The sequence below is a fragment of the Thermobia domestica genome, chromosome 11 (assembly GCF_964235325.1).
Source record: "Thermobia domestica chromosome 11, izTheDome1.hap1.1, whole genome shotgun sequence".
In the NCBI taxonomy this organism is placed as follows: domain Eukaryota; kingdom Metazoa; phylum Arthropoda; class Insecta; order Zygentoma; family Lepismatidae; genus Thermobia; species Thermobia domestica.
In genome coordinates, this window is record NC_137464.1 from 124000567 (window position 1) to 124015261 (window position 14695).

Consider the following 14695-nt stretch of genomic DNA (forward strand, 5'->3'; position numbering starts at 1 on the left):
AAATGAGATACTCGCCAGTTCATGAAAACAATGCCGACAATCATTGATTAATTTTCTATTGTGTTATTTTTATCTTGTAACACAGCATAATAGTCGTTACAGAAGTAGGACTAATCATTTTACGTAATTGTGACATAATTAACATCCAAGGAGTATAAATTGAAATAGCTCCAAGAATTGAACCTAATACTTATGGTAAAAAAAATCACCTTGTTGAAGTAATAACTCCTTTTTTCTTAAGGTGAATTGTTTTAACAAAACAACACACAAGATCATTTTGTATCTACATACATGTCTCTTCTGACGTGGTTGCAAGAGGAATTCGTTCTGTTATGCTTTTGCTACTTAAAAAACAGTATGAATTCAACCATCAGATACGTGTTGTAAACATAGTTTGTCCACTTTAATTTCATACAAAATAAGGAGTTTGTTGTGCTATTGATTAGCTTTTATATTTTGAATACAACTACGACATCATGTTTATGTTTAGCCTATCGTAATTTTAAAGAATATTTTCAAAACATTCGCTACATGGTACTCTGGGAATTTTGCAATAGTACATATAATTGATTGCGATATCATATATTACGAGAGATAAATGCTGAAGTGTAAAAGTATTCCTCACAATCTTATTCTTGGTCTTTTCTCATATATCTCTATTAAAATAAATTGTAATTTGTAGTTCATAACAAAAGTTTGCAAAATGTTTATTTTATTGTAAAATGAACATATTACAAATATATGTAGTAGTTAAATGTAAGGTTTAAGTATGAAATGATCATTTCCAAAGTCTGTGTCCATAAATCTCCTCAAAAAGTTAACATTAAGTACCAATTAGTTGTATTATTATTTTCAGGTTTGATCAGGCTAACTCGCCTCCATTCAAAAGTTAAAGGTGTTCAACCAAAGAAACAAGAAAGTAAAGTAGATATACTTATCGCCAGATATTCAAGTGTCTTCACATTTGAGAGTTCACCTGTCGATTCAACAATTTATTACCTGGGTACAGATGAAGGCTGCATTTACAAGGTACTAATATTTTATGTTGTAGATGTAATCAGTTGTGCTATTCTAATTTTTTAACAACTGGTTTTATATATATATATATATATGTTTCCGATCTATGGTGACGAAATTACACACCTTATGCAGCACCTCAAGCGGAACGAGAAGGAAGCTGCGAGTCGTGTGAGCATCTTGGATTATTGACTCTGCGTGACAGATGTGGTAAGTGCATATCGGAACAAATGCCGCCCGAAATAAGTGCTTATTGGAGAGGCTACGTAACTGCCCTTTCCGACGTGAACTACAGTTATAGTGCCATTATCAAAGTGCCCAAGGAGCGTGGATTCGCTGTGTCCAAAAATGGCATACCACAGGCGTTGAAAGGGGCAGGTTAAGGCAGGCGTGGGATGATTCCTGTGGGGCAGAAACAAGTCAACCTCCAGCCTGCCACTAGCAGCACACGAGCTAAAATTCGGGAAGGCGGGGCACTGGTCACCAGGGAGAAGCCACCCACGCAGAGGAGTATCGCAAACCGGCTACAGACATCACTGAAGACCGTGCACAACATCATTCACCGCGATTTGAGGTTGGTAAAGCGACAAAAGGGGCGTGTTCATAAGCTCTTGCCAAAACACATCTAGTAAAGTCGTACCAATTGTCGAAAGCTGTATTTGCGGTACCAAGCCGGCGAAGAATGGACATTCTTTTTTTGTAACACTGGACGAGGCATATGTTTATCTGGAAGATGCCACAAGCCACGTGCAATTCGCCCCCAGAAAGCAGAAAGGTGCTAAGCGCCAAAATACCAATAAAAACGAATGAAACACCAATTAATTCCGATTCTTTCTTTCTTCTAGAATTCAGTTTGCACTGCAGACCTTTCATATTGTCTCCTGCCACTTGTCTCCTTTCTGCACAACATTAAACATGAAATGGGTAGTCAGGATATGTACTTATATTAGTTGAAAATCAAGGAGAATAGCGCTTTGTACCTTTCTGCTTTCTGGGGACGACTTTTTATCGATCGACAGTTGTGAGGGACTTTCGAAGATGGTTCACTGAATGAAAGGAGAGTTTTGGCACAGGCTTGATGATCACTGCTGGATACTCGTATCAGGACAAACTGACCATACATCTTCTGCCAAAAATACAAAGGTGAATTCGGAATATTATCAGGCTAACGTCACGACACCCGCTTATCTCCATGACATTCCCCATCTCTACGGGAGAGACAATAATCATGTGTGATCGCATCGAGACAAAGTGTCAAGTCACACATCTCGTTCAACCCTCTTCGTCCTCCAACAAATGGCAGAAGAAACTGGAATTCGTGCCATTCCATTCACAGACATTCCAGTGAAGTCTTCTGATGCGTCATCGATGGACTTTTGCGTCTTCCGCCTCCTGAAACGAGCCTTGTTTCACAGATGACACGGCATCGTTGAAAGACTATAGAAAGCCTGTCAGAAGGAGTGATTGCGGTTTGACATTACTACACTGCGAGCCATTTTCGCATAATGGAAACTTCGCTGTCGGGTAATTGCCCAGATGCAGGACTACCAAATAGAGCACTCTCAATTTTAGCGACATGGTTTCTCTTAAGGTGAGTGCAGTTTGAAATCGTCTTCTTAAATCGGAAACAACCTTTATATATATTCACCTTAAGGAACTATATATATAGGGTGTCCCACCAGGAAAGGGCCATATTTGGAGGAATGATAATATAGGTCAAGTAGTACGATAGTATAACAAGCAAGACCAGTATTGAAAAGACCAGTATTTCGTATGCGTTCCTTCCTTCGAAGGCGCATATCTCCGGCACTGATGAAGATAACGGAGTCTTTCAATAACAGGTAGGTAGCATACGTAATAGCCGTTATATACGCATCACATTTATTATACTCACATATCCAAGTACTCCGGACAAAATTCTGGAATGCATATTCAAATTTCGTCTGCCTATTGTATTCACACAACTCAAAGTTGCTTGTTTTCACAACGATGCAAGCGTGCAGGAAGATAAAGAAGTTTTGCCGAAAAAATGGCAGATCATTGAACAAAATGGCACATACGTGGTTTCACAATGTTATTTTCAAATCACAATAAATGTATTCTTAATTTAACCTCTAAAGGCTCAATACATTTTAGATAATCTCATATTACGATCCAAATTGTGAATTATATATCAATTTCACTTAAGGAAACAGAGTTGTACTCATTATCCCACAAATATAGAAAGTGATCCTATATAAAAATATATAATACAAGGTATTTGATACGAATATCTAAGCAACTATGACTCAGGTATATGGATGCCAACCATCCCAAAACTAGGTAAGTTTAGAGGTTCGTTAGGTAGACTGTTAGGCCTACCGTCACTGGCAACATTTTGTCGGGCAACTATCTTGTTGCTCGGGCTAAATGCATTGAGTCTTATGGGAGTCCGCTCACTGAGGCGATGGCGACAGAAAAGTTGCCGTGGTGTCGCCAAGCAGGGCGACAGCAGGGCAACAGCTCGGCGATGGAACATTTGGGCAACATCTAAAAATGCATTGAGTTTTATGGGAGTCCGCTCACTGCGGCTACGTCGACACAAAAGTTGCCGAGGTGCCTCCAAGCAGAGATATAAAAAAAATGTTTTCTACAAGTTTATTCACATAACAGTTTGTTTCGTGTGTAGCGCATGAAAAGAAATGTTCGTAATGGAAGCTAATACATGTATGTCTTTAATTAGTGATGAATACAAAGAAAAATTGAGGAAATAGAGAAACACCCAGCGTTATACATATATATATATATATATATATATATATATATATATATATATATATATATATATATATATATATATATATAGAGAGAGAGAGAGAGAGAGAGAGAGAGAGAGAGAGAGAAACGCCCAGCGTTATATATATTCAGATTATTCAGATATAAATTTAAAGAAGAAATTGTGGGAGGAAGTGTGTTTCGCTATTGTAAGAAACTGGAATGAGCTTTCCAGCAGAAAAAGTATTTACACAGGAGTCTATTACATTTTGAAATGAAAATGAAATGAAACCTTGGAGTTTTATGTTCCGCGGTTATGCCGGGTAGGTTAAAGGAGACGGTGATGATGAGAATGAATGAAATAGCAGAATGAAGAAAGTGGGAGGAAATGGGAAAACCCATGCACACGGTGTTTGCCCACCACAAATCCGACTTGGTGCGAGCTGCGATCGAACCAGGGACCCTATACACCAGAGGTTCGACTTTACACGAACCCGATTTTGAATCTGATATCACAGTACAACTAAATGAACCAATGTCGTTAGGAGGTCTGAATATTGTATTAGGAGGTCTGAATATTGTATTAGGAGGTCTGATCCCCACATCACGACAGACTCACGTGTCAACTCAACACGTGCTGTTGATTATAAACAACCTAGCAGACAAGAAGCCGACACGAAAGACACCGAGGAATGCTGAAAGAAGACGGACCTCACGGAAGTACCCGAAGAGGCCAAATAAAAGGAGGACCACCGAGGGACCCAACATCAGTCGTCCAACTGATCAAATCACCTACACCGCCCGGAGGTCGCACTGGACTAGGGGTACACCTATCCTTCCCGAGGTCGCACTGGGCTAGGGGTCCTTTCTACAACCAAGCCTCGCGAAGCTGCCTTGAGCTGAGGGGGCTATTCTTCAAGACTCACCGAAACCGGCAGGTGCCTTGGAGACTGCCTTGAGACAAGGGGCACCGTGCAAAACACCTATTCTCCTCTTACTTGGACATTAACAAGATAGACACTATTTTGCTCTTTGTAAATCAAAGACGTTTTGTATTTATCAAATTTAATAAATTGGTGAAGGGGATAAAATCTCGGTCCATTATTGACTCTACCAGTCATTACAATATTATTATTAGACCTAATGATTATATTACAGGTAAATCCAGGACCGTCGCGTGGGTTTTAAGCGCCCAGGGCGTGAATTTCAAGGCGCCCGCACCCCAGTGTGTTGTGAGAAACAACCAGAGTTTATTCTGTACTCCTAGATTTAAATATGGAGTGGAAGATCATAATGTAAGATAAAAGAAGTTAGTATTATGTTATTTTTTAAAAGTGAATGGCTGAATGGCTTTTGTAGCTAAAACGAAAGTTAATGAAAACAGGTTTTGAATTATTGAAATCGAGTGTTATTCTTGTTTATTTTGAACTTGATACACATTAACATAGTAATCGCATGGAATATACAAATAACAATACAAATATTAAAGTCCAATGTGTAAGTGATAAAAAAATGTTATTTTCTGACTTTTGCTTAAGAAAAATAAATAAAATTAAATTAAAAAAGTTTTCTATCCTTGGATTAACACATAAATTTTTCAGTAAATTTATCATAGTGTCAGAATACTAAAGTAACTTTTACAGGTGATATTTGTAATTATTTGTGAATTTTTGCTTCAATTCAATTCTACAATTTTAATTTATGTTCAAAAATTAAAATGTACGGTTTGTTAATGTTATGTAAGACGAAGTTCACGATACGTTGTTCCAAAACATGTAGTGTAAAGATCATAAGAACTATAACAGTTCTTAATGGTAACATAAAAATATCATTAATGATGACAAAAGTACTAATAAATTAAAATAGAAGTGAGCAACATTAACTGCATGATGACATATACATACTTTATTCAAACAGAATGTCTGGAAAAGAATGTCTGGAACCTAGGGGTGTTCCGGATTCCGGAATTCCGGAATACTTCGGAATGAAAATCTTAATTCCGGAATCGGAATTAAAAATTCAGTTATTCCGGAATTCCGAAATCTCGGAATTCCGTAATTTCGGAATCTCGGAATTCCGTAATTTCGGAATCTCGGAATCCAGGAAGTTCATTCCGAAATTTCGAAATCTCTAAATGCCGGAATTTCGGAATTCCGAAAGTTCACCTCGAAATATCGGAATTAAGGAATCTCGGAATTCCGGAACTTCAGTCAGAAATTTCGGAATTTCCAAAACTCGGAATTCCGGAATCTCGAAACTTCAGCTAGAAATTTATGAATTCCAGAATATGAGGACGGTTCAGCACTTCTGAATCTTTGAAATTCGAAATTCCCAATAACGGTACGTCGATCCAGCATATCGGAATCTCGGAATGCTGAAATGTCAGCATCTGAAATCTTCAAGTAACATGATTTTGAGATAGACATCAACACTCAGACAATGTAAAGATGAAACTTACACTTTTTTACTCATTGTCAGTGGCGGAAATACTCCGTCTTTCTGCAGAACGAAAAGAGCTGAGCAGAAGGACTCATTGAATTGTAAAGACTTCATTTACTGATTCTTGTCTTGTTCTAATGTTCTACCCAAGGGCAGGCTCTAACATGTTTATACATCGTTGCTAGCTGGGTCACTAGTGCAATACGGATAGAGTATCGACCAGTTTCTTCCCTGCGTGGCTTCAAAATGATATATAGAAAATGAAAAACTTAGAAACAGGGTGAAGCCATAGATTGCGAGTTTCGTATTCATTACCTATATATTTACTTGCACACTTGAGCCGAGGTTCTGGATACGTAGCTGAAATGCTCGTTCTGCGCACGAACAGATTTTAGATTTTAGAAAGGCATACGACTCGGTTAGGAGAGAAATATTATACAACGTTCTTACAGAACTTGGAATACCGAGAAAGCTAATTAGATTAATTAAGATATGTTTAAATGAATCCCAAAGTAAAGTCCGGGTAGGAAAATTTTTGTCCACGAGCTTTCACGTCGAAAATGGCCTGAAACAAGGAGATGCGTTGTCGCCATTATTATTTAACTTTGTTCTGGAATACGCTATAAGGAAAATCAAAGATAGCAACCAGGGCCTACAGTTGAACGGTATTCATTAGGTTATGGCATATGCTGTGATGTAAATTTAATAGAGGATGATAGGAGAACAATAGAAAGAAATGCAGAGATCTTATTAAACGCTTACAGGGACATGGATTTAGAAGTAAATGCAGAGAAAACTAAATACATGGAAGTGTGTCGGGACCGTAATACGGATAATTGTGGATGCGTTAAAATATTAAATAATACTTTTGATAAAGTGGATAGTTTCAAATATCTAGGATCAATATTAACCGAGGAAAATCATATTCACGAAGACATTAAATGTCGACTAAAAGCAGGGAATTCGTGTTACTATTCGGCGCAAAATCTCTTGTTCTCGAGAATTCTGTGGAGGAATTTGAAGCTTAAAATATATAAATCGATAATCATCCCTGTTGTTCTGTATGGTTGCGAAACATGGTCGCTTACACTGAGGGAAGAACATAGACTGAATGTATTTGAGAACAAGATCGTGAGACGAATATTCGGACCCAAGAGGAATGGGAATGGGGAATGGCGGAAACTTCATAACGAGGAACTACATAATTTATACGGTCTACCCAACATTGTTAGGGTCGTCAAGTCTAGGAGGCTTAGGCGGGCAGGTCATGTAGCTAGAATGGTAGAAAGTAGAAACGCTTTCAAAATCTTGACTGGAAGACCAATCGGAAAACGACCATTAGGAAGACCTAGGCGCAGATGGGAGGACAATATTAAGGTGGATCTCGCAGAGATTGGAATACAAAGTAGAAACTGGATGCTAAGGATAGAAGTCAGTGGAGAGCTTTTGTGAACGCGGCATTGAACCTCCGGGTTACATAGGCCATAGAATTAGTTAGTTAGTTTAGTCATATGTGTACCAAGTTTGGTTGAAATTGCTTCAGGTGTTCCAGAATTATGCTGGAACAAACATACATCCATTTTTATAAGACAAAGCATCTAGCTCTTCTCCCTCATAGTTTTCTTAGTTTTTAAATTCTTGTATTAGGAAAACAACTTTTCAACGAAAACATGTGGTTTGGAGCTCACATACGTAGTCGGTCCCGTAACTAGCTGATAGCAAATAGTTTTTCATAACGTAGGTTTTGCATAATGCTATACCATAATTATGTAATTTTTGTAGATAGCATGGCACAAAAATTAATTCAATTATACCATGATACCTTTTTTAATACACAAAATGAAAACTTTCCTTAATGTCAAATGTATTTTGCGTTAATATAAAGAAGAAATAAAAATATGATAGATCTGAACTTCGGAAGATTGGAAATACAATGTAATATATTTGTAATAACTGTATTTAATATTTATAAAAGCAGTGGAAAAATATACAATCAATCTAGCTTTCAACATAAAGTAATAATGAAATGCCATATCAATAGAATGTTAATCCTCTCAAATTTCTTTAATTTAAAGGAAACCTATAATTTTAGTTTCTACCGTAATTTTTTCTATCAAAGCTTTATATAATAGCGGATTCTTACTCTTATAAGTTAGGCTACCTGTTCATAAGATCAATAAAATAAACAAACAAAAAATGCCTTATTATGTTTAAAGATGTTGGTTAATGCAATATAAATTTCGTATAAATTTTCATAGATTAGAATATACATTATTACAATTAATTTACAAAAACTAAAAAAATACACATTATCTCAAATCCAATACTATCATTGTACAACATTTTAATACTTTTCTGAACACGGTACGCGCGGTTATAGAACAACCTTTATTTCGTCGGACTCTGATGTATCAAATCAGTTCTTCGATCCCGACTCCTGAGAGGATAGTTATGTTCGCGACAAACAAAATGTTACTTTTGAAAATTCTTTTATCCTTTCATAGCGTTTTCAGTCTGGTTAGTTTTACTAGGACATATGTAAAAGGCAGAATGGAAATGTACATTAACTACAAATTAAAATAAAAAGTACTTATCATGATGAAACATAAGGAAATGTTATACAAATAACATAATAACAATATATATTACGCATATTTAATACGTAGCACTAGAAAACCAAGAAAATGTTATGTTGTACAAACAACATTTTAAATACGAAATATTATGAAACTTAAGAAATATATTAATTGAAATATTATATTGAAATAATGTATTAACATTATGAAATCAAAGGGAATGTTATTTGAATAATATACAGATACATCTATGCAGTGATAATGACACTGGTAACTATGCCCTTCTCAATAGCTTAAATTTACCGTACCTTTGAAAATAAGAAAAAACAGATACAGAGACCGACAGAAGTATTGGAATAATATAATTAATACTTTATTTACATTGTATGAATTATAAACAACATACATCATATTTGCTTAGTAGTGTTGAATTTGTAAACATATAAACGTTACCATTATGTGTCTCCGAAACTATATTTAAAATATCATAATGCATGAATTTAGCACACAATATATAGTGTCTACAGTACTATATTTCTCCTGCGGTCTCACTTATAGGACGACATGACGTCTCCAAACGAGTAGACACATGACTGGATGCATGTTTTATGCCCCCACCACACAGTCGTTGATTTCATACTGTGCCTCGCAACAGCAGCTCGCAATTGTAGTGTAAAGCTAAGCATTCACAAGTGACATGGGGTGTAAAGGTAAGGAGACAACAGTCGAAGAGAGAAATGTTGTAATTAATCTGTACAAACAACACAAACCCCTCTCCGAAATTGATAGTACAGTCAACAGAAGCAAAATCATGGTGTTCTCCATCATTCAGCGCTTCAAACAGACTAATAGTGTTGTGAATAAGCCGAGATACGCCGCTCCTTCTAAACTTACTACTAGAGACAGGAGCCAAACAAGCAGAATCCGGCATCTGAGATTAGAGGAAGCCTTGAACAATATTCTGGCACTGTTATGCACACAGGAACAGTTGGACGGGTTTTACATAGTGCCGGTTACAATGCCAGTTTTCCTACGAGGAAACCATATGTCAATTGTGTGAATCAGAAAAAGAGTCTAAAATTTGTTAACCTGTATAGGGGAAGCCAACAGAATTCTGGGATCACGTTCTCTGGTCGGATAAAAACAAATTCTGCTTATACAAGGGTGATGGACGTGTTACAGTGTGAAGGCTATCAAATACAGCTAAGAACATGGTAGCTGCAGTGAAACATGGAGGCAACAGTGTGATGATATGGGAATATATGGCTTCATCAGGCGTTGGGGAACTGGTGCTCATAGATGGAATCATGGAAAAGTTTGAATACAAGAGAATTCTTGAAAACAATCTTAAGAGGAGTACACAGAAGCTAGAATTGGGAAATGGTTATTACTTCCATCAGGACAATGATCCAAAGTATACTGCGGAAATTATGAGGCTTTGGATGGTGTATAACACTCCTCACACTTTGAAGATACCGACCAAATCACCAGATTTAAATCCTACAGAGAACATCTCGAACGAGCTCGAAGATCGTGTTAGGAAACATCACATTAGAAGTAAGGACCATCTGAAAGAACTTCTTCCGAGTGGAGAAATATGAACTCTGCAGTCAGCACAAAAAAAGTACAGTCATGTTAAAAAATTATCGTAGTAATCCATGGAAAGGAGAACATAACTAATTACTAGCTGTTCTCTGTTGAATGCTGATATCCAGATGTAAACAAACTATTTTCATCCTTTCTGGTAGTGGAAATAAGTATCCGATGCTATTCATGAGTTTATATATTTAGTACAAGACTCAAATTTATTTTGTAGCAGTTGTAATTTTGTCTACTTTCTTTGCATACCTATAGAAATGATAAATCTAGTAAACATGTTTATGTTAGAATAATTATGTCGGACTCTGTACTTCGTGTTGATTTATGAATCCCCTGTTATACTAAGCCAGAGATGTGAAACAATGAGAAAATTTAGCTTATATTCAATAGTATTTTAAAATGTTTTTGGGACAATAGCTTTGTTCATGGACAGAAATATTAACTGCCCAGCATGCTCAGCGGTAAGATTATTTGTGTACACAAATATTTTCTCGCTAATTTTGATAATCTTGAAAGATGGTGGGAATGATTATTCCACCAAAGTAGTGGCTCTTCCTCCAAATCTGCATCCCTAAGGCTTAGGTACAGGTTCAATTATTCTATGTGACTGCCTTCTTTATCCTGTCACCAAATGTCCTTCGTTTTAGGCAACTGTCTAATCTTTTAGTACCAACATTCCTCGATTATCTTTTTTAGGATTTCCTGCTGGAATAAGTCTCAACTTATACAGTATTCTACCTTTTGTTATCTCAATATTTTTACCCAAATTATCTTCTTTAAACCTGAGATCTAAGAAAGCACAAATTTTCTACAGAATTCTGCTTCTTTCATCCTTCTCGAATCGCGATTTCAGAAGAGACAAAATTTCCATTTTCATGCTTCTTTCATCTTCTTTGAGGCTGCTTCTAAGATCTGTTCACTATCTCCCTCTTCAGTCAAAAAGTCATAGACTGAAAGATGTGTTTCCTGCGTACTTGCTTCATCTTGTTATGATATATCGTATATCAGTTGAGATTCTCCGACTTGAAAATATTTTGAAATTCATTTGATGGCCATATGTCCAACGCTGTAACAGATGTTTCTGCTGACATACTGTCACAAAGCATTTGTAAGGACGATAATAGTTAATAATTCTAATTAATAATCATAGTTAATAATTCTGTTTCTTCGTTCTGAAGGATAAGATTTTTATATATTGTTTGAGACAGAAGTTTTGCTATTTCTTCTTGGCGTGTTAAAACTACCAGCATCAAAAGGAAAGTAAACAATCATCTTGTTGGCGTGCATGACGGAAGTATTTTACGCAGAAGGCCTAATGCATCTTACTCTTCTAGCAGCGCATGTCTCATTTTCCTGCTTTGACTCATAATTTGTCTGTTTCCGAAGGTCCCTGTAGCTCAAGGGCTTTGTTTACTCTAATATTCAAAGTATGGCCGAAACAACTCAAATGTTGGAAATCGCTCAAGTCAACAATGGCCTTTACAATATTGGCACTACTGTTGTTACACAAACACAACGAACATTTTCAGTTGGTATTTCCCACATATCTATACTAAAACAAAAGCCTCTAACAGATTTGATTTCGGAAAATCGGAATTCCGGAACTTCATCGCAAATATCGGAATTTCGGAATTCCGGAATCTCGAAACAAGATCTGAAATTTCTGAAGATCGGAATTCCGGAATCCAGAACACGATACTAAATTTCGGAATCTCGGAATTCCGGGATCTCGGAATTTCGAAATTCCGGAATTCCGAAAATTCCGGAATTCCGAGATTCTGAAAATTCCGGAATTCCGAAATTCTACAAATTCCAGAATTCCGAGATTCCGAAAAATTCCGGAATTATCGACATTCCGAATTCCGGAATTGAAATCTCAATTCCGAACACCCCTACTGGAACCCCACCCCGCGAGTACACGACGTGCGTCAGTACCCTTCGAAACTTTTTGTAAAACTTAAACCTAAAAATTGCATTATAATGCCTTTTAAAAAAACTGTTTTCAGTTTAAACTTATATAGGATAGCCAAAATTTGAATTATATTAAGATTTCTTTTCCCATTTTAGTGGGGAGAGACCTGTGAGTCCCTTCAATGGCTACTTCCCTGATAGTTAATGAACACAGTTGTTGTATGAGGTTAGTACAGAATTAAGGGACTGAAAAGATATTGATTGGAAAGTACATTCGAAGTTGTATTTGAGATGCTAACCGGTTTTTGTCAAAATAAGCACATAATTGTAGGATTGCAGTTATTGTGGTATTACTTGAGTTAATCTTGAACGGAATAGGAATAAAGAAATGTTACTGAATTCTACTGAAGTTTCTTCAGTTTGTACCAAATTATCATACAGATAAGAAGTAAGTAGTAGCAAATCTCGGCCACTTTTCTACGATAACATCTCTTCTCACAGAGAGCTGGAGAGAGTTCCCATTGAAAAATCCTAGACGATGTTTTACACTAGCGGTAATTTTACTTAGCCGTGGCCTGATCATTATTAAAATATCTGAATTAACATGTTTAAAAATATTTCATTTACCAACATAATCTGAATTCGTTGAATTTTGTTGATTTGTCGTCATGGCGCCCCCGCCCACGCGACGACCCTGGGTAAATCAATCTAATACATACATAGTATATACATACTTACCTTAATGTCACTATTAGCCTTTCTTCAGGTGGTACAGCTAGTCTGATGTTTGTGTTTATCTTTGTTATTGCTTGTGCTACTAGAGACAACAGTTCATCAAAGGCAATCACATTCATTCTACAGGAGCTAAAGAACTTCGAGGAATAATTGAATAAATCACTGTATAAAATTTTCCCTTCAGCAATCTCTCACTACATATAGGATGTACCCAGTATTTATTTTTGTCTTCGTTTCTTCCTTCTTAATTCAGCATTAGCGCACAAAACAATAGCCCATTCTTCGAAGTCCGTCGTACTGTGTCCAATCCCGCCAAATTATTATATCAAATGCCCGGCAACATTTGTGTTGCCATTGCCAGTGAGTGAGGCTGTGGCAAAAAAAAAAAAAAATGTTTTGTCGCCGTGAAGTTGCTGACTGTAGACGACAGCGACAAGATAGTTGCGCAGTGAGCGGTAGACCTTAAGGAATGCAAGAATGGACAAGGGAGAACGAGGAAAAGGTTGTAAAATATAGCAGCAGTTATTACAGAAGTAAGTTTTGCACTAGCTTAGTTTTGTTACAATAAACAACAATAATTAAGCACTGTTGCTTCCATAACCTGCCAAAGCAGTTGTAATTAATCAGAGTCCAATAAGTGTGGAATGATACATTTCTAAAGAAGGTATCTAAACTTCTATTGACGTTTCAGTGATAAAGTACGTGCGTTACTTTATTTTGTTGTGATACAGATTTTAGTGCGTTACCCTCTAAATCTTACAGTTTAATTACTTATTTGACATAAATAGCATTTATATTAAATGTATTAGACTAGAATCCGCTTATAGACCAACTTTGTCTGATGTTTTTTGCTCACACTAAAATTTACAACAAACAATGACCTGCTAATTGCTCAGCTGAACGCGAGCAAAACAGAAGGAATTCGCGTATTTTAAAGTTAACATTAACTAACATCTGTTGGATAAGTATGCAGATGAGTAACCTCATCTTCTCCAAACCATTTTCCTCTAAGTATATACTGAATTATCAGCTAATTAACTCTTTCATGTGACTGTAATAATAAAAAGGTATTGCAATACGAAAAGAGCTAAGAAGATTCGAGAATTTCTAATTTAATTGCGATCTATACTATATGTTCCTAAGATGCATCGTATTACCATTAAAGCCTTCTTCATTATAGATATGTCTCACATGGATTCTAAAATTAGTTTCTTGACAAATATTATGTCAAGATCACTTATGTGTTCGAAGTCAACAATTATAGTATTGTTCAATTTGTACAGTAATTCGTAACAAAGCAAGTGTATTTGTGAGAGATATAGGTTGAATATTATTTGTGTATGTTATATTTTGTTTTACTAAAGCATAATGTTTGTTCATGTCTCCCTCTGTAAGACTTGTCCATGTCTTGCTATTATCATATTTGATGTCTTTATATATCTTCACATTATGAGTATTCCCGTGACAAAGTTCGAACTAGAGATTTAACAAAATTTGCAACAACAAGTAGTTTCAGTGGTAGTTGATCTCTGTGAATGATTATTTATAAAATACGCATCTCATGAGATGTTTAAAAATCAAGTAGGAAAAAAACCGTGGCAATAAGTGATTTAATATATCGAAAGTTTAACTTAGGTACGGGCTAGTGCTCTCAACGGATCGGG

At 36.3% G+C, this 14695-nt stretch overlaps 1 protein-coding gene across 1 annotated transcript in view; it reads left to right on the forward strand.

Annotated features, from left to right (window-relative positions):
- The window catches only part of LOC145663657 (dynein axonemal intermediate chain 4-like), a 417097-nt gene that overhangs the window by 273671 nt on the left and 128731 nt on the right, over positions 1-14695 (forward strand). The window contains exon 13 of the mRNA XM_081729757.1: positions 857-1029. Within this exon, the coding sequence (XP_081585883.1) occupies positions 857-1029 (173 nt within the window). The remainder of the gene's footprint in view (positions 1-856; positions 1030-14695) is intronic.